We start from the raw sequence: 19,390 nt of genomic DNA, 5'->3' as shown, positions 1-19,390 counted from the left end.
CCTATATCTTTTTCGTGTGATCTCTGATTTCCCTTCCTTTATGATCATCGATACACCCTATGTAGGTCGGCGTCAACAAAATATTTTTGGATTCCGAGGAGAAAGCTAGTGATAGAAATTTCGTGAGAAAATCTCGCCGCAATGAGAAACGCCTTCGTTTTAGTGATGTCCACCCCAAGTACGGTATCACGTCCATGACACTCTCTCCCCTATTTCTCTATAATACAAAACGTGCTGCCCTTCTTTGAACTTTTTTGATGTACAACGTTAAACCTATCTGACGAGGATCCCACACCGCGCAGCAGTACTCCAAAAGAGAACGGACAAGCGTAGTATAGGTAGTGTCCTTAGTAGATCTGTTGTATCCCCTAAGTGTTCCGCCAATAAAATGTAGTCTTTGGTCCGCCTTCTCCAAAACATTTTCAGTGTGTTCTTTCCAATTTACACTAAAGAGCCATAGAAACTGGTACACTTGCCTAATATCGTGCAGGGCCCTTGCGAGCTTGCAGAATTACCTCAACACGACGGGACATGGACTCGACTGACGTGTGACGTCGTGCTGGAGCGACCTGACACTGTGAATCCTCCAGGAACGACCATAGATCCGTAACAGTACGAGGAGGTGGAGAAATCTTCTGAACAGCTCGGTGCATGGCATTCCAGATACGCTCAATAATGTTCATATATGGGGAGTTTGGTGCCCAGCGGAAGTGTTTGAACTCAGAAGAGTGTTCCTGGAGCCACTCCGTAGCAATTTTGGACGTGTGGGGTGTCGCATCACCATGCTGGAATTTCCCAAGTCCATAGAAATGTACAATCGACATGAATGGATGCAGGTGATCAGACAGAATGCTTACGTACTTTTCACCTGTCAGAGGCGTACCTCGACGCATCAGGGGTCCCGTATCACTGCAACTGCAAACGCCTCACACCATTACAGAACCTCCACCAGCTTGAACAGTCGCTCCTGACTTCCAGGGCCTATGGATTCATGAGACTGTCTCCATACCCGTACACGTCCATCCGATCGATGCAATTTGAAATGAGACTCGTCCGACCAGTCAACATGTTTCCAGTCATCAACAGTCTAATGTCGGTGTTGACAGGCCTATGCGAACAGTAAAGCTTTGTGGCGTGCAGTCATCAAGGGTACACGAGGGGGCCTTCGGCTCCGAAAGCCGATACCGACGATGTTTCGTTGAATGGTTCGCACGCTGATATTTGTTGATGGCCCAGCATTGAAATCTGCACCAATTTGCAAAAGGGCTAGACTTCTGTCACGTTGAACGATTCTCATCAATCATATTTGGTCCCGATCTTGCATGATCTTTCTCCGGCAGCAGCGATTTCGAAGATTTGATGTTTTACCGGTTTCCTGATATTCATGGCACCCTCGCGAAAGGGTCATACGGGAAAATCCCCACTTCATCGCTACCTCGGAGATACTGTGCCCAATCGCTCGTGCGCTGACTACACCGTACCACGTTCCAACTTACTTAAATCTTGATAACTTGCCATTGAAGCTGTAGTAACCGATCTGACAACTGCGGTAGACACTTGTCTTATATAGGTGTTGCCGACAGTAGCGCAGTATTCTGCCTGTTTACATACCTCTGTATTTGAATACGAATGCTTATACCAGTTTCTTTGGCGCTTCAGTGCAAGTTGCTTGTAATTGTAATTTCTGGGTATTTAGCTGAATTTACGGCCTTTAGACATGTGTGATCGATCGTGAAAACGAATTTTAATGCTTTCTTTTTGGCACTCATATGGGCGACCACACACTTTTCTTTATTTAGGATCAATTGCCAAGTTTTACACCTTATCTAAATCGTTTTTCAGTTGGTTTTGGGCTTCTCATGACATTACTAGAAGATACACGACAGCGTCATCTGCAAAAACATAAGACCGCTTCTCTGACTGTCTCTTAAATTGTTTATATAGATAAGGAACAGCAGAGGACCTATAACACTACCATGGGGAACGCCAGAAATGACTTCTGTCATACTCGATGACCTACCGTCGATTATTACAAACTGTGACCTCTCTGACAGGAAATCACGAATCCCGTCGCGTAGCAGACTATATTACGTAAGTACGCAATTTTATTACAAGCCGATTTTGAGGTACGGTGTCAAAAGCCTTCTGGACATCTAGAAATACAGAATCAATTTGAAATCCCTTGTCGATATGACTCAACACTTTGTGTGAGTAAAGAGCTAGTTGTGTTTCACAAGAACGATATTTTCTAAATTCTTGTTGACAATGTGTCAATAGACCATTCTCTTCGAGGTAGTTCGTAATGTTCGAAAACATTATAAGTTCCAAACTCCTGCTGCATTTCGGCATTAATGATATGGGCCTGTAATTTATTGGATTATTCCTTTTGCCTTTCTTAAACACTGGTGTGACCTGTGCAACATTCCAGTCTTTTTGGACGGATCTTTAGTCGAGCGAGTAGTTGTAGATGATTGATAAGTATAGAGCTACTGCATCAGCATACTCTGAGAGGAACCTAATTGATTTACAATCTGGATCGGAATACTTGTTTTCATTAAGTGATTTAAGTTGCTTCACAACTCCGAGATTATCTACTTCTAAGTTAGTCGTGTTGGCAGCTATTCTTGGTTCGAATTCTGGAATAACTACTGTGTCTTCTTTGGTGAAGGAATTTCGGAAGGCTGTGTTTAGCAATTCTGTTTATGCAGCACTGTCGTCGATCATACTTCCTTTGCTGTCGCGCAGAGAGGGCACTGATTGTGTCTTTCAGTTGGTATAATTTACATACGACAAGCATCTCTTTAGATTTTCTGCCAGGTTTCGAAAAAAGTTTCGTTATGGAAACTACACTCCTGGAAATGGAAAAAAGAACACATTGACACCGGTGTGTCAGACCCACCATACTTGCTCCGGACACTGCGAGAGGGCTGTACAAGCAATGATCACACGCACGGCACAGCGGACACACCAGGAACCGCGGTGTTGGCCGTCGAATGGCGCTAGCTGCGCAGCATTTGTGCACCGCCGCCGTCAGTGTCAGCCAGTTTGCCGTGGCATACGGAGCTCCATCGCAGTCTTTAACACTGGTAGCATGCCGCGACAGCGTGGACGTGAACCGTATGTGCAGTTGACGGACTTTGAGCGAGGGCGTATAGTGGGCATGCGGGAGGCCGGGTGGACGTACCGCCGAATTGCTCAACACGTGGGGCGTGAGGTCTCCACAGTACATCGATGTTGTCGCCAGTGGTCGGCGGAAGGTGCACGTGCCCGTCGACCTGGGACCGGACCGCAGCGACGCACAGATGCACGCCAAGACCGTAGGATCCTACGCAGTGACGTAGGGGACCGCACCGCCACTTCCCAGCAAATTAGGGACACTGTTGCTCCTGGGGTATCGGCGAGGACCATTCGCAACCGTCTCCATGAAGTTGGGCTACGGTCCCGCACACCGTTAGGCCGTCTTCCGCTCACGCCCCAACATCGTGCAGCCCGCCTCCAGTGGTGTCGCGACAGGCGTGAATGGAGGGACGAATGGAGACGTGTCGTCTTCAGCGATGAGAGTCGCTTCTGCCTTGGTGCCAATGATGGTCGTATGCGTGTTTGGCGCCGTGCAGGTGAGCGCCACAATCAGGACTGCATACGACCGAGGCACACAGGGCCAACACCCGGCATCATGGTGTGGGGAGCGATCTCCTACACTGGCCGTACACCACTGGTGATCGTCGAGGGGACACTGAATAGTGCACGGTACATCCAAACCGTCATCGAACCCATCGTTCTACCATTCCTAGACCGGCAAGGGAACTTGCTGTTCCAACAGGACAATGCACGTCCGCATGTATCCCGTGCCACCCAACGTGCTCTAGAAGGTGTAAGTCAACTACCCTGGCCAGCAAGATCTCCGGATCTGTCCCCCATTGAGCATGTTTGGGACTGGATGAAGCGTCGTCTCACGCTGTCTGCACGTCCAGCACGAACGCTGGTCCAACTGAGGCGCCAGGTGGAAATGGCATGGCAAGCCGTTCCACAGGACTACATCCAGCATCTCTACGATCGTCTCCATGGGAGAATAGCAGCCTGCATTGCTGCGAAAGGTGGATATACACTGTACTAGTGCCGACATTGTGCATGCTCTGTTGCCTGTGTCTATGTGCCTGTGGTTCTGTCAGTGTGATCATGTGATGTACTTGACCCCAGGAATGTGTCAATAAAGTTTTCCCTTCCTGGGACAATGAATTCACGGTGTTCTTATTTCAATTTCCAGGAGTGTATTATAAGCATCCAGCATAGAAGTCCGCGATAAATTTCGAGCTTCTCTAAAAGATAATCAATCTTGGGGATTTTGGATTTTTTCGTTGTTTCTGCAATAATGTTCTGATGTTTTATGTATCATGGGGGATCAGATCCGTCGTTTGTTAATTCAGAATAAAGTTCTTAATTGTTGTCGATACTATTCATTTTAATGTAAGCCGCATATATTTACACTTACATTGTTAATATGGAAGGAGTGGAGATTGTTTCTCAGGAAGACGTCAAGCAAATTTTTATCTCCTTTTTCGAATTTGAAAATCTGTAACACACAGTTACCTGTCGTAACTGTATTGCAGACACCTCTAAAATGTTTACAATCTGTCTCTTCTTTCCTTTCCTTAAGCAACCACTAAATAATTTCAGGAGCTAACTCCAAGGTAAGATCGATGACATTTTTATACGCCAGAGTCACATTTCCCAATACGTTAACAGAAACCACGTACCAAAAACATCGCGTTTCTGAGAGATGCTGAATTGTGGTGTATCAATTAAACTCCATATTTTCGCATTGCGCAAGTATAGCTACGGGAAGTACCAAATACAACATGTTAGCACAGTAAACACTTGGATTAGTATGCACCTGCTCAGTTTGCCTCAGTTAAGCAATCAGTGAACAGGTTCTGTGACGTCACGGAAACATCTCTGTTTCGCCACGCAAAACTGTGGACTGCACCACATATTCCGGTGCAATTTGCGCTTATAACTTGATGTTTAGCACTTTATCAATCGAATAGTCGTTACACGTATTCGCAGTTTGCGTTTTAAATTTTGCAAGTGGCTTTTCTGTTGCTAGATGCGCAGTGTAAAGGCTACGCCAATTAGATCAAATGTTACTGTTCTTTTTGACAGATCCAAATGGGAATGGAGATTTAGAAACAGATTTTTAAAAATTCCTGTCATGTAGTAAACGTCGTTGGAACCATCATTCCCTGTGAATAATCCAACATATGACGTCTGTCCATGGTGATTACAGTAAATGCTGATGTCTCGCATTCCCCAGTGTTATCCTGATTTCTTCATACACTTTAGTACATCCTGTAATGTAGTAAACATCCTTGGGTCAATCATTTTCTGCGAATACTCCAACATATCACCACTTCCCATGCTACTTATAGTAAGTGCTACTATCTTGTTTTGACAGAATCAAAAAGGGCAATCGTCACGTTGACACAACTGTTTACTAAGCTAACGTTTTGTATTTCGTGTTTTCGTAGCTACTTACGTGAGAAAGCGGTAGAGAATGTGCAATCCACAAAGTTTCTGGGCATGCACATTGATCAAAACTTAAGTTGGAAAGACCGTATGAAGTATTTATCTCACAGGCTCAATTCGGCAAGTTTCGCATTGAGGATAATATCTATAATGTGCAACATAGAGTGTGCTAGATTAGTGTATTTTGATTACTTTCAGTCCATTGTGTGTTATGGTATAGTGTTCAGGTGTAAAACTGAATCACGCATAATAGATACTTTCAAACTACAGAAAAGAGCCACTCGAATTATAACACACAATTCTCCAGAACTCACTGTAGGCTCCTCTTCAAAAAATGACAAATACTCACAATATCATCAATTTATATATATAAATGCATTCTGTGTGCAAGAGCAGACCTGAGCAATTTAAGTATCAATGAGGCCTGCCACAATTATAACATTTACAATCGTAAAAAATTACATGTAGAAAGAGTACGAATAACAAAAACCCAAACCATGTAAGTTATTTTGGAATAAAACTTTACAATGCTCTGCCTGTGTACATGAAGGAAATAAGAGATGAAGTGAAATTTAAGACTGAGCTTAAAAATTACCTTTTAAGCAAAAGTTCATATGACGTACATGAGTACTTTGAATGTGTGTAAAATTATTATCTTAACACATATGTACATGTTCAAGACAAATGTTGTACTCTCAAAAATGCATTGAAAATAGCTACCTAAGTGATATTCTGTTATTATGTTTGTATTACATGTACTTTGCATGTTAATTACACTTCTGACAATTTCTACATCATGTAAATGATTTACAATTCATCATCAAGTGGAATGAAAATCAAGTGGAATGAAACAGCAAAAAAAAAAAAAGTTGCAGTGATGCTCCACAATAAAGATCTCTAAGAAAGCGTAATTTTCGTATGTTTTTTGTGTTGGTGTTGGGAAATGTGATGTCAGTGGATAAAAGTATCGTACATCTTATCTTGGAGTTAGCTCTTCGTATTATTTAGTAGCTGATTACGATCAGGGAACATTTTAGTGAACTCTAGCTCTATAGTTCCGATTCGTAAATGTTGCAGCGTTCCTAACTCTATACCACAAGTAACATAACCTCAAGTGGGCCTAAGACTCAAAGTAATAAAAATCTGTATTATCCGGTCAATAACGTCAAATATGCTTTTCTAGTTTAGAGTATGATGCGTTATCTTTATCCACCCGAAATAAGGCCTGGTGAGGGAAAGCATTACATAAAAGCTTCTTCAGGTGACGAAAGTTCATTTATTGAACCATCAGTGGAACATAACCGCAAGCAGGCCTGAGATTTAAAGTTGGTTGGTTGATATGGGAAAGCAGACCAAACAGCGAGGTAATCGGTCCCATCGGATTAGGGAAGGAAAGGAAAGGAAGTCGACCGAAACATCCTGGCATGTGCCCGGTGTGATTTAAGGAAATCACGGAAAACCTAAACCTGGATGGCCGGAAGCGGGTTTGAACCGTCGTCCTCCCGAATGCGAGTCCAGTGTGCTAACCACTGCGCTACCTCGAAAGTAATAGACAGCTATATTAGCTGGTCAGCAACGTCAGTTATGTCTTTTATGTTTATTATGTCGTTTATGCATGACGAGACGCCACCCCATTTTCTACTGATCGTGCTATAGTACCTCACAGCAACGTACCAGGGGTGGTGGATTGGTCGAGGAGGTAGCCTTAGCTTTCTGTTCACCGGGCGTGAATTCGTTGTATTTCTCTCTATGGGGACATTTAAAAGGATTCATGTATGCCCAACACGTCGACTGTGTGGAAACGTCACATAAGCGTGTGACCAATGCATATGACTCGATCCTGAATGCAGCTAGGTTTATTTGAAAGAGTGCATCGTTCACTGAGAAGAAGAGCTGAAGGATGTTTCAAATTGCGTGGTAACCACTTGGACCACTGTATATAGTGATCATTTCTATGCAACAAAGAAAAGGGAATGAGATTACACACTGACTCATACTTTAAAGGGTATTGTTTTCCGTACACATCATTATAGAAACTTTTATTTTAGTTTTCATCAATACTACCTGTCGCAGGAACATGTGACCGTATTTTCAGAAACACCATGTATGGCGAATCCTGTCACGAGCTGGACTATGTTCATCGTCTGCAGTAAAATGCAAATATCTGGTAATACAAAAAGTATTAGTACTGGACTACTAATAGATCTTGAGACAGCTAAAAAGTTTTGTAGTCTACAGGACTTTGCCTTCCTTACCTAAGTTGCAAGCGGTGACGACATAGAAAGGAGTCTCGCAACCGACCGCCATGAGGACAGGATAGATGAGATTCCCAAAAAGCGCTGCTATGAAGCCGCACATCATGGTCAGTGACATCGCCATCGTCCTGCAACAGAAAACTTTGTCAGGGACAGAGCACATATCCAACTACGACAAATTACCGCCCGCCCGGTTAGCTGTGCGAGCTAACGCAAGGCTTTCCGGGCTGGCACCCATCTGCCCGGCGGACTTGTGTCGAGGTCCGGTGAGCTGGCCAGTCTGTGGATGGTTTTTAGGCGGTTTCCCATCTGCCTCGGGGAATGCGGTTTGGTTCCACTTATTCCGCTTCAGCTACACTATGTCGGCGATTGCTGTGCAAACAAGTTCTCCATATACGCGTACACCACCATTACTCTACCACGCTAAGATAGGAGTTACACTCGTCTGGTGTGAGACGCTCCCTGGGGGAGGGGAGAGGGAGGGGCGGTCCACCGGGGGCCGATCCGCACAATAACCCTGAAATAGTGGTTCGGTGTGGGGCGGCTGAGGGATGAAGTGGACTGCGGTAGTCGTCGAGGGGTTGTGGACCAATGCGGCTGCGGTGGGGACCGAGCCTCTCCGTCGTTTCTAGGCGCCTGGTTAACATACAATACAATACAGTGTACAGAACTGAAGTACAATGCGGGTTCACTGTCTGCCGTCGATCAAAGACTAACATGTTACCTCCCCCTATGGCATTTAAACTTCAGCAGTATGCAAAAGTTGAGAGCGAAAGTAACATGATGTGGCACTGCCAAGTAACACACCTTGACCTAACTTGGACCACACATAGAAAAACTGCTGTGGTGTAATTCAAAATGTGACTATAGGCAATACGCAATGAGAGGAACAGATATGACACTTTTATTCAAAGACAATAATTACACTGAAGTCACCTCAATTTATGATGTTCCCCTGTACAATCCAAAAGGAGAGACATGGTTCATAATAGGATTGTGGTGGCCACAGTTGGCAATGGATACTCGGGGACGCGCTCCCATGCTGGCCACTAGGCTGGTAAGGGATTCTTGTGGTGGAGCGTTCCATTCAGCCACCAGTGCGGTTGATAATTGCTGGATGGTCGTTGGTACACGTGGACGTGTTGTAATACGTCTCCCTAAAGTATCTCACACGTGCTTAGAGGGCATATGCATACCACTCTATTCATCGACTATCCTCTAGTTCCAAGAGCTTCTCTACCTGCGCTCTTCGATGCGATCGTGCATTTTCTTCCATAAAAATAAAGTTAGGGTCGAATGCACCCCTCAAAAGGTGCACAAGGGAAGGAGTACTGTCACACAATAACGTTGACCACTGAGTCTAACTTGTTCAAAGATCTGCAGTTAAGCAAACCAATCTGTCATTACACATCGCCACACCATAACACCAGGAGCACCAAACCCATCATGTTCGACGTGATTATAGACGTATCCTCGCATGGGCAGAGGCGGGAAGACGTAATGGACCCAGGTCCAATGTCGAATGTAATCGTTTTGGTGGTACATGTAGTATGGTGTGGGTAATCGTAATCTTACATGAATGACTGACGTCCCAATCTTTGAACACGGTTCAACACCAGTCAAAGTTATTGTGACACTGTACTCCTTCCCCATGTACTTTTTCTGGTTACATTCGGCCCTGACTTCGTTTTTATGGTTGACCTTGCGTTATCGCTTTCAGTGACATTAGTGAATGAGTTCCTAGAATGAGAGGATATTCGTCGAATGAAATGGCCTGCCCATTCGGCTTAAATCCCACCGAGGACGTGTGGAATGCGTTGGGAAGACGCTCTGCAGCACATTCACACGCACCAACGACCATTCAGCGGTTTTCAACTGCACATGTGGGGGAATGGAACGCCCCACCACCAAGAACTCCTTGGAAACCTTGTGGCTAGCATAGGGACAAGTTATTGAGCATGCACTGCCGTCCGTGGTGATCGCACACACCATTAAAGACCATATCCCTCCTTTTGTAATGTCCGCGGTACCATCGTAAACCGTGGCGACTTCAGAGTAATTACTATCTTTCAATAGAAGTGTCATTTCTGTTCGTTCACTGCGTATATCTCTCAGTTAACTTCTGCACTACACTGCAGCAGTTCTTTCTATGTATGGTCCAAGTTCCATCTAGCTACACTATGTGATCAAAAGTATCCGGACAGCCCCAGAAACAAACGTTTTTCGTATAAGTGCATTGTGCTGCCTCCTGCTGCCAGGTACTCCATATCAGCGACCGCAGTAGTCATTCGACATCATGAGAGGGCAGAATGGAGCGCTCTGCGGAACTCACGGACTTCGAATCTGGCCATGTGATTGGGTGTCACTTGTGTCATACGTATGTATGCGAGATTTCCACACTCCTAAACATCCCTACGTCCGCGGTTTCCGATGCGATAGTGAAGTGGAAACGTGAAGGGACACGTACAGCACAGAAACGTACAGCCGACCTCGTCTGTTGACTGACAGAGACCGCCGACTGTTGAAGAGGGTCGTAATGTGTAATAGGTATAGGCAGACATCTATCCAGACCATCACACTGGAATTCCAAACTACATCAGGATCCATTGAAAGTACTATGACAGTTAGGCGGGAGGTGAGAAAACTTGGATCTCATGGTCGAGCGGCTGCTCATTAGCCACACATCACGCCAGTAAATGCCAAACGACGCCACGCTTAGTGTAAGAAGCGTAAACATTGGACAATTGAATAGTGAAAAAATGTTGTGTGGAGTGACGAATCACGGTACACAATGTGGCGATCCGATGGCAGGGTATGGGTATGACGTATGGCAGGTGAGCGTCATCTGCCAGCGTAATTAGTGCCAACTGTAAAATTCGGAGGCGATGTTGCTACGGTGTGGTCGTGTTCTTCATGGAGGCGGCTTGCACCCCTTGTTGTTTTCCGTGGCACTATCACAGCACAGGCCAACATTGATGTTTTAAGCACCTTCTTGCTTCCCACTGTTGAAGAGCAATTCGGGGAGGGCGACTGCATCTTTCAGCACGATCAAGCACCTGTTCATAATGCACGGCCTGTGCCGGAGTGGTTACATGACAATAACATCCATATAATGGACTGCCCTGCACATAGTCCTGACCTGAATCCTATAGAACACCTTTGGGATGTTTTGTAATGTCGACGTCGTGTCAGGCCTCACCGACCGACATTGATACCTCTCCTCAGTGCAGCACTCTGTGAAGAATGGGCTGCCTTTCCCCAAGAAACCTTCCAGCACCTCATTGAACGCATACCTGCGAGAGTAGAAGTTCTCATCAAGGCTAAGGATGGGTCAACATCATATTGAATTCCGGCATTACCGATGGAGGGCGCCACGAACTTGCAAGTCATTTTCAGCCAGGTGTCTGGATACATTTGATCAGATATTGCATGTTGCTTGGCAGAGACACATCATGCGAAAATTACTCTCGTCCTTAAGTTTTGCACTCCACAAAAATGCTTTCAGAAACGACTTTGTAATGCTTAAATATATATTACACTTTATCATGTTCCTCTTCTCAAAATAACTTTTCTTCACGTTCCGAGACTCATTTTATATAATTCCTACTTCTGTCATGATCAGCCGGTTGCGGCGGCCGAGCTGTTCTAGGCGCTTCAGTCCTGAACCGCGCGACTGCTACGGTCACAGATTAGAATCCTGCCTCGGGCATGGATGTGTGTGATGTCCTTAGGTTAGTTAGGTTTAAGTAGTTCTAGGGGACTGATGACCATGGATGTTACGTCTCATAGTGCTCAGAGACATCTGAACGACCTGTCATGATCAGTTATTTTGCTGTGCAAGCAGAAAAACTCGTCTGCATCTTTAACATCTTATTTCCTAATTCATTTCCCTCAGCATCGTCTAATTTCATCGACTATGTTCTATTACCCTCATTTTACTTTTGTTGTTGTTCATCTTATAACCTCTTTCCAGCACATTATCTGTTCCGTTTAACTGCTCTTCCAAGTCCTTTTCTGCCTCTGATCTAACTACAATGTTATCGGGAAAACGTCAAAATTTTAGTTCCTTCTCCCTATTTCCTTTAGGAAATCCTCTTCAGCTTCTTGTACTTCACGGTCTTGGATGAACCGGTTTAGATGGGATGTGGCTGCAACATTGTCTTACTCCCTTCTCAGCAGCTATCTTCCTTTCTTATGCTTCGATTCTTAAAACTACATTCCGGTTTCTGCATTAGTTACAGATAACTTATCGTTTTCTGTATTTCATCCCTGTTCCTTTTGGAAAATTTGACTGTAGACAAAAGTGACCAATGTTTTTCTCTATATCTAGAATCACTATAGAAGTGGTTTTGTGTTTCTCGAACTTATTTTCTGAGAGAAGACCTAGATACATTGATGCTTTGTATGTTCCTAACTTTCTCCGAAACCCAAACTGATTGGCTTTTAGCAGTCGTTGAATTCTTATGTAAATGATTATTGTTAATATTTTGCATTCACGAGTTATTAAAGTTGATGGTTCGGTGATATTCAAATATGCTATCGGTAGACTTCTTTGGTACGAGAGCCACGAGGGTATCACGCCTGTGTTACATATCCTACATATCAGGAGGAACAGTTTTGTCCTGATAGGTTCTCCCAAGCTTCTTAATAATTGTTTCCCTATGTTATCTTCATCGACTTCCTCTTCCCTTTCCATAAAGTTGTCTTCTAACTTCTTTCTTTGTATTTGCCGTCTATGAAGTATTTCCACCCTTCAACCCTCCCTTCTTTGCTACGTATTGACTTGTAATCCGAGTTATTGATATTCACAGAGCTACTCCAACTTTATGCAGAAATTTATTTAATTTTGCTACGGATGACATAAATATTTCCTATAGTCACGCACGCTTTTACACCTTTCCCTTTCTTCTCTCTAACTATTCCTGCTTAACAATTTTGTACTTAGTCAACCTACTCTTTTAGATGCCTGTATTTTCCTTCGGTTGCTTCGTATGCTGAATTTTTGTATTTCTGCTTTCTCCAATTGAATTTAATGTCTTGTTCGTTATCCAGGTATTCCTACTTTGCCTTTTCCCAGTTGTTCCTCTGCTGCCGTCACTAGTTCATTTCTTAAAGCTACGTGGTAATCATTATTGCACGAGGGTCTTTCTAAAAGCAAATAATGTTTTAATCCCTCCACTGTCGTGTCTTAGATCTTACTAATCGTTGATGGCACTATGTCACTAATAGCCGTCAGGAATGGTCGTTTACTGTTTATTCGTGCGTGTGTAAAATGTGTGATGAAATTAACGATTCTGCCAAGTTTGGGATTGGTTGTTTAATCCGGCATCTGAATACAAAAATTTTTGACCTATTGAAACTTACAGCGATATAACCGAAGCTTACGGAAATAAGATCAATGAAGCTTTATTTCTAAAATGGTCCATGATGTTTAATGGTGGACGAACGGACATTCATGACAATGAAGGACCAAGCCGACTGACGAACTTAAATGAAGGATTGAGCAGTAAACTCATTTTTACTGTTGACCAGGCATTTGTTTCCAATAAAAGTCCAAAAAGAAAGTGTCAATCAATGGAATGGCATCATTCACAATCCGTCCCCCACCCCACCCTCCCGAACAAAAATGTTAAAATTCTTGTGGGCCTCCTTATGGAGAGGTGGGTGTGTATGACACTCATGCTGAGGATCCAGGTTCAATTCCTGTTACTGCCAGGGATTTTTCCCTGGTGGGAGGAAGTGAATGGGGCGCCCTCAGTTTCATAATGCTAGCTGGGGAGCTACTTGACTGAGAGGTAGCAGCTCCAAGGTCTGAAGAGTCGACAACGGCCGGAAGAGCGGTGTGCTGACCCCATGCCCCCCCGTACCACATCCGCAAGACACCGAGGCCAGTTGACACCACGCGGTCTTCAGATAATGGAGTTTATTTCATTTTATTTTTTTAATTAATTTTGAGCACCAGAGTGGTTGTGGTCACAGTGCTTTGAGATCTAAAGAATGTCCTATGCCTAGAGAAGAGATCACAAATACAGCGGCCTACTGTCAAATCCTTCACCGACAACGTCGAGTCGTGCCGTTCAAAGCTAAGGGCGTTGTGCAGCAGCATTGTACTTCTTCATGATGACTCTCGCTCGTATTCTGTTGCGTTTTCAAAAGATTTGCTTCAGCAGCTTAAATGGAAGGTTTTTGAACATCCGCTTTATAGCCTGGAGTTGACCCTATGTGATTATTATCTTTTTCTCAAATCTGTTTTTAAGTCGGAAAGTACTATGAAATTAACAATAATGTGGAAGAAGACTTTAGTGATTGGTTTGACAACCTGATGGTAACTCGGTATGTAGAAGGCTTAGAAAAGATTGTGAAGCTTTGCAACAAGTGCTTAAATCTGAAGGGCAGAAAAATAAGAGGCCGTGCCGGAAAGTAATTCCTCCAAATTTTTTATGTGAAAACACATCATGCTTTTTAAACAAAACACACGCTGTTAACATTCCGCATATGTATTCTTCACATCTACATATTTATTTCTGAAGCCGGCCGTTGTAGCCATGCGGTTCTAGGCGCTTCAGTCGGAACCGCGCTGCTGCTACGGTCGCAGGTTCGAATCCTGCTTCGGGCACGGATGTTTGTGCTGTCCTTAGGTTAGTCAGGTTTAAGTAGTTCTAAGTGTAGGGGACTGATAACCTCATATATTAAGTCCCATAGTGCTTAGAGCCATTTATTTCTGAACATAGTCACCCCGGCGACGAACATTTCTCCCAACGATACACCAGTCTGTTGATATCGTTACTATAGAATGTCTGATTTTGTGAACAGAGGAACAACCTCACCTCCGATTGTACCGCTTCATCACTATCAAAGTGAAGTCCTCTGAGGTGTTCTTTAAGGAAACAAATGAGAATGGAGACCACCAAGTTGGAGCTCTGTGGAAGATTGTGTGTATTGAACCGGGGACCTAGAAACGACGGAGAGGTTTCGTCTCGCCGTAGCACTCAGTGCTTCACAACCCCACAAAAGGCCACAGGAGTCCACCTACGTCTCATACCAGACGAGTGTAACCTCACATTTTTGCATGCTAGAGAAATTATGGTGTACACGTACGTGGAGACAATGTTTGCGCAGCAATCGCCGACAGAGTGTAACTGAAGCGTAATAAGGGGAATCAGCGCGCATTCGCCGAAGCAGATGGAAACTGCCTTAAAAACCATCCACAGGCTGGCCGGCACACGTGACCTCGACATTAATCCGCCTGGTGGATTCGTGCCAGGGACCGGCACGCCTTCCCGCTTGGGAAGCAGCTCCTTAGACCGCGCGGCTAGCCGGGTGGAATGTATAGAAGATGATCGATGGCAGTGAACACAAGGTGTCTGATTGCCGCAGATGTCAAAGCTGTGGGGTCTAGCACTGTCATGCTGAACAAGGAGGTGCTCCATGTGTTGGCGGACTTTTGGAATTCGTGGTTTCAGTTTTCTGAGGGTCTCGTAGTACCTTGTGGAGTATATGATGGTGCCTTTAGATATGAATTCCAAAAGCACCACACCTTGAGCATCTTAGAATACTGTGAGAATGACTTCGGTTGCTGATGGCGTGCTCTTGAACTTCTATGACGTGATGGTTTCACGGTCTGTCCCGCATATTGGGACTAGCACAGCAGTTTTCTTCATTACAAGCACGAACAGCACTATGCCCTACGTTACTGATATCGATGCAATCGTCCTTGTGCACGGCATTCATTTTTCTATGAATTGCAGTTGAATGCACGTTTTCTGCGGCTAGAAACTCGATTAAGTGAGGCATTATCTCACGCACCGACGTAGTTACGTTATGCACCGCGATGTTACACGCTACAGTCCGGTGCCGTCTCGCGGCAGAGGGTTGAAACTTGCGTCAGTGGATCGGGAAAGTCGAGGAACTAAAATGCACGACATGTTATACCTCAACCGATGTTGAGAACAGAGCACTTGCAGGCATTATTTCTCAGCACGCCCTCATAGTTAAGATATCAAAACATGTTATAAAACTGCTCATATAATATAAAGCCGCCGGCACATGGGCCGTGCCCTCTAACGTTGAGCGGACCGAGTTTCTGGCATCATAGCGCGGAAAAGATGTTGGGGAGTCTTTCTGAACGTACAGGGCAATACCCAGAACGTCAGATATTCAGAACGTACATTTGAACGTTGACCAACGAGATGGAAGAACACTACCTTCGTCACATGTCGCCATCCAGGGCCAACGAGAAATATTGGATTTACAACGAACTTACGACGTCACTGTAGTCATCTTTTCACCAGACTTCACGAATGCTCGGCTCCGTGAAGGGCCCACGGGAAATTATTCAAATGTTCAAATGTGTGTGAAATCTGATGGGACTTAACTGCTAAGGTCATCAGTCCCTAAGCTTACACACTACTTAACCTAAATTATCCTAAGGACAAACACACACACACACCCATGCCGGAGGGAGGTCTCGAACCTCCGCCGGGGCCAGCCACACAGTCCATGACACTCGGCTAATCCCGCGCGGCGGGAAATTATAATGTCTACATCTACATCTATACTCCGCGAGCCACCTTACGGTGTGTGGCGGAGGGTACTTATTGTACCACTATCTGATCCCCCCTTCCCTGTTCCATTCACGAATTGTGCGTGGGAAGAACGACTGCTTGTAAGTCTCCGTATTTGCTCTAATTTCTCGGATCTTTTCGTTGTGATCATTACGCGAGATATATGTGGGCGGTAGTAATATGTTGCCCATCTCTTCCCGGAATGTGCTCTCTCGTAATTTCGATAATAAACCTCTCCGTATTGCGTAACGCCTTTCTTGAAGTGTCCGCCACTGGAGCTTGTTCAGCATCTCCGTAACGCTCTCGCGCTGACTAAGTGTCCCCATGACGAATCGCGCTGCTTTTCGCTGGATCATGTCTATCTCTTCTATTAATCCAACCTGGTAAGGGTCCCATACTGATGAGCAATACTCAAGAATCGGACGAACAAGCGTTTTGTAAGCTACTTCTTTCGTCGATGAGTCACATTTTCTTAGAATTCTTCCTATGAATCTCAACCTGGCGCCTGCTTTTCCCACTATTTGTTTTATGTGATCATTCCACTTCAGATCGCTCCGGATAGTAACTCCTAAGTATTTTACGGTCGTTACCGCTTCCAATGATTTACCACCTATGGCATAATCGTACTGGAATGGATTTATGCCCCTATGTATGCGCATTATATTACATTTATCTACGTTTAGGGAAAGCTGCCAGCTGTCGCACCATGCATTAATCCTCTGCAGGTCCTCCTGGAGTACGTACGAGTCTTCTGATGTTGCTACTTTCTTGTAGACAACCGTGTCATCTGCAAATAGCCTCACGGAGCTACCGATGTTGTCAACTAAGTCATTTATGTATATTGTAAACAATAAAGGTCCTATCACGCTTCCCTGCGGTACTCCCGAAATTACCTCTACATCTGCAGATTTTGAACCGTTAAGAATGACATGTTGTGTTCTTTCTTCTAGGAAATCCTGAATCCAATCACAAACCTGGTCCGATATTCCGTAAGCTCGTATTTTTTTCACTAAACGTAAGTGCGGAACCGTATCAAATGCCTTCCTGAAGTCCAGGAATACGGCATCAATCTGCTCGCCAGTGTCTACGGCACTGTGAATTTCTTGGGCAAATAGGGCGAGCTGAGTTTCACATGATCTCTGTTTGCGGAATCCATGTTGGTTATGATGAAGGAGATTTGTATTATCTAAGAACGTCATAATACGAGAACACAAAACATGTTCCATTATTCTACAACAGATTGACGTAAGCGAAATAGGCCTATAATTATTCGCATCTGATTTATGACCCTTCTTGAAAATGGGAACGACCTGCGCTTTCTTCCAGTCGCTAGGTACTTTACGTTCTTCCAGCGATCTACGATAAATTGCTGATAGAAAGGGGGCAAGTTCTTTAGCATAATCACTGTAGAATCTTAAGGGTATCTCGTCTGGTCCGGATGCTTTTCCGCTACTAAGTGATAGCAGTTGTTTTTCAATTCCGATATCGTTTATTTCAATATTTTCCATTTTGGCGTCCGTGCGACGGCTGAAGTCAGGGACCGTGTTACGATTTTCCGCAGTGAAACAGTTTCGGAACACTGAATTCAGTATTTCTGCCTTTCTTCGGTCGTCCTCTGTTTCGGTGCCATCGTGGTCAACGAGTGACTGAATAGGGGATTTAGATCCGCGTACCGATTTTACATATGACCAAAACTTTTTAGGGTTCTTGTTTAGATTGTTTGCCAATGTTTTATGTTCGAATTCGTTGAATGCTTCTCTCATTGCTCTCTTTACGCTCTTTTTCGCTTCGTTCAGCTTTTCCTTATCAGCTATGATTCGACTACTCTTAAACCTATGATGAAGCTTTCTTTGTTTCCGTAGTACCTTTCGTACATGATTGTTATACCACGGTGGATCTTTCCCCTCGCTTTGGACCTTAGTCGGTACGAACTTATCTAAGGCCTACTGGACGATGTTTCTGAATTTTTTCCATTTTTGTTCCACATCCTCTTCCTTAGAAATGAACGTTTGATGGTGGTCACTCAGATATTCTGCGATTTGTGCCCTATCACTCTTGTTAAGCAAATATATTTTCCTTCCTTTCTTGGCATTTCTTATTACACTTGTAGTCATTGATGCAACCACTGACTTATGATCACTGATACCCTCTTCTACATTCACGGAGTCGAAAAGTTCCGGTCTATTTGTTGCTATGAGGTCTAAAACGTTAGCTTCACGAGTTGGTTCTCTAACTATCTGCTCGAAGTAATTCTCGGACAAGGCAGTCAGGATAATGTCACAAGAGTCTCTGTCCCTGGCTCCAGTTCTGATTGTGTGACTATCCCATTCTATACCTGGTAGATTGAAGTCTCCCCCTATTACAATAGTATGATCACGAAACTTCTTCACGACGTTCTGCAGGTTCTCTCTGAGGCGCTCAACTACTACGGTTGCTGATGCAGGTGGTCTATAGAAGCATCCGACTATCATATCTGACCCACCTTTGATACTTAACTTAACCCAGATTATTTCACATTCGCATTCGCTAATAACTTCACTGGATATTATAGAATTCTTAACTGCTATAAATACTCCTCCACCATTGGCGTTTATCCTATCCTTGCGGTATATATTCCACTCTGTGTCTAGGATTTCGTTACTGTTCACTTCCGGTTTTAACCAACGTTCCGTTCCTAATACTATATGCGCACTATTTCCTTCAATAAGAGATACTAATTCAGGAACCTTGCCCTGGATACTCCTGCAGTTTACCAATATTACGTTAACGTTTCCTGTTTTTGGTCTCTGAGGACGGACGTTCTTTATCAACGATGATAATGTCCTCTCTGGTAAGCCGTCAGGTATTTTATCGTTTCGCCCAAGGGGGGGTCCCTCTAACCTAAAAAAACCCCGTGTGCACGCCACACGTACTCTGCTACCCTAGTAGCTGCTTCCGGTGTGTAGTGCACGCCTGACCTGTCTAGGGGGGCCCTACAGTTCTCCACCCAATAACGGAGGTCGATGAATTTGCAACCATTATAGTCGCAGAGTCGTCTGAGCCTCTGGT

General features: G+C 44.4%; 1 protein-coding gene across 1 annotated transcript in view; it reads right to left on the bottom strand.

Moving 5' to 3' along the window:
• Window positions 1–19,390, bottom strand: part of LOC126482137 (synaptic vesicle glycoprotein 2A-like) — a 222,762-nt gene that overhangs the window by 4,652 nt on the left and 198,720 nt on the right. The window contains exon 12 of the mRNA XM_050106113.1: window positions 7,779–7,906. Within this exon, the coding sequence (XP_049962070.1) occupies window positions 7,779–7,906 (128 nt within the window). The remainder of the gene's footprint in view (window positions 1–7,778; window positions 7,907–19,390) is intronic.

This window comes from Schistocerca serialis, chromosome 5 (assembly GCF_023864345.2).
Source record: "Schistocerca serialis cubense isolate TAMUIC-IGC-003099 chromosome 5, iqSchSeri2.2, whole genome shotgun sequence".
Lineage (NCBI taxonomy): Eukaryota > Metazoa > Arthropoda > Insecta > Orthoptera > Acrididae > Schistocerca > Schistocerca serialis.
The sequence above is the reverse complement of the archived record's forward strand: the minus strand, read 5'-3'. Positions and strand labels throughout refer to the sequence as shown.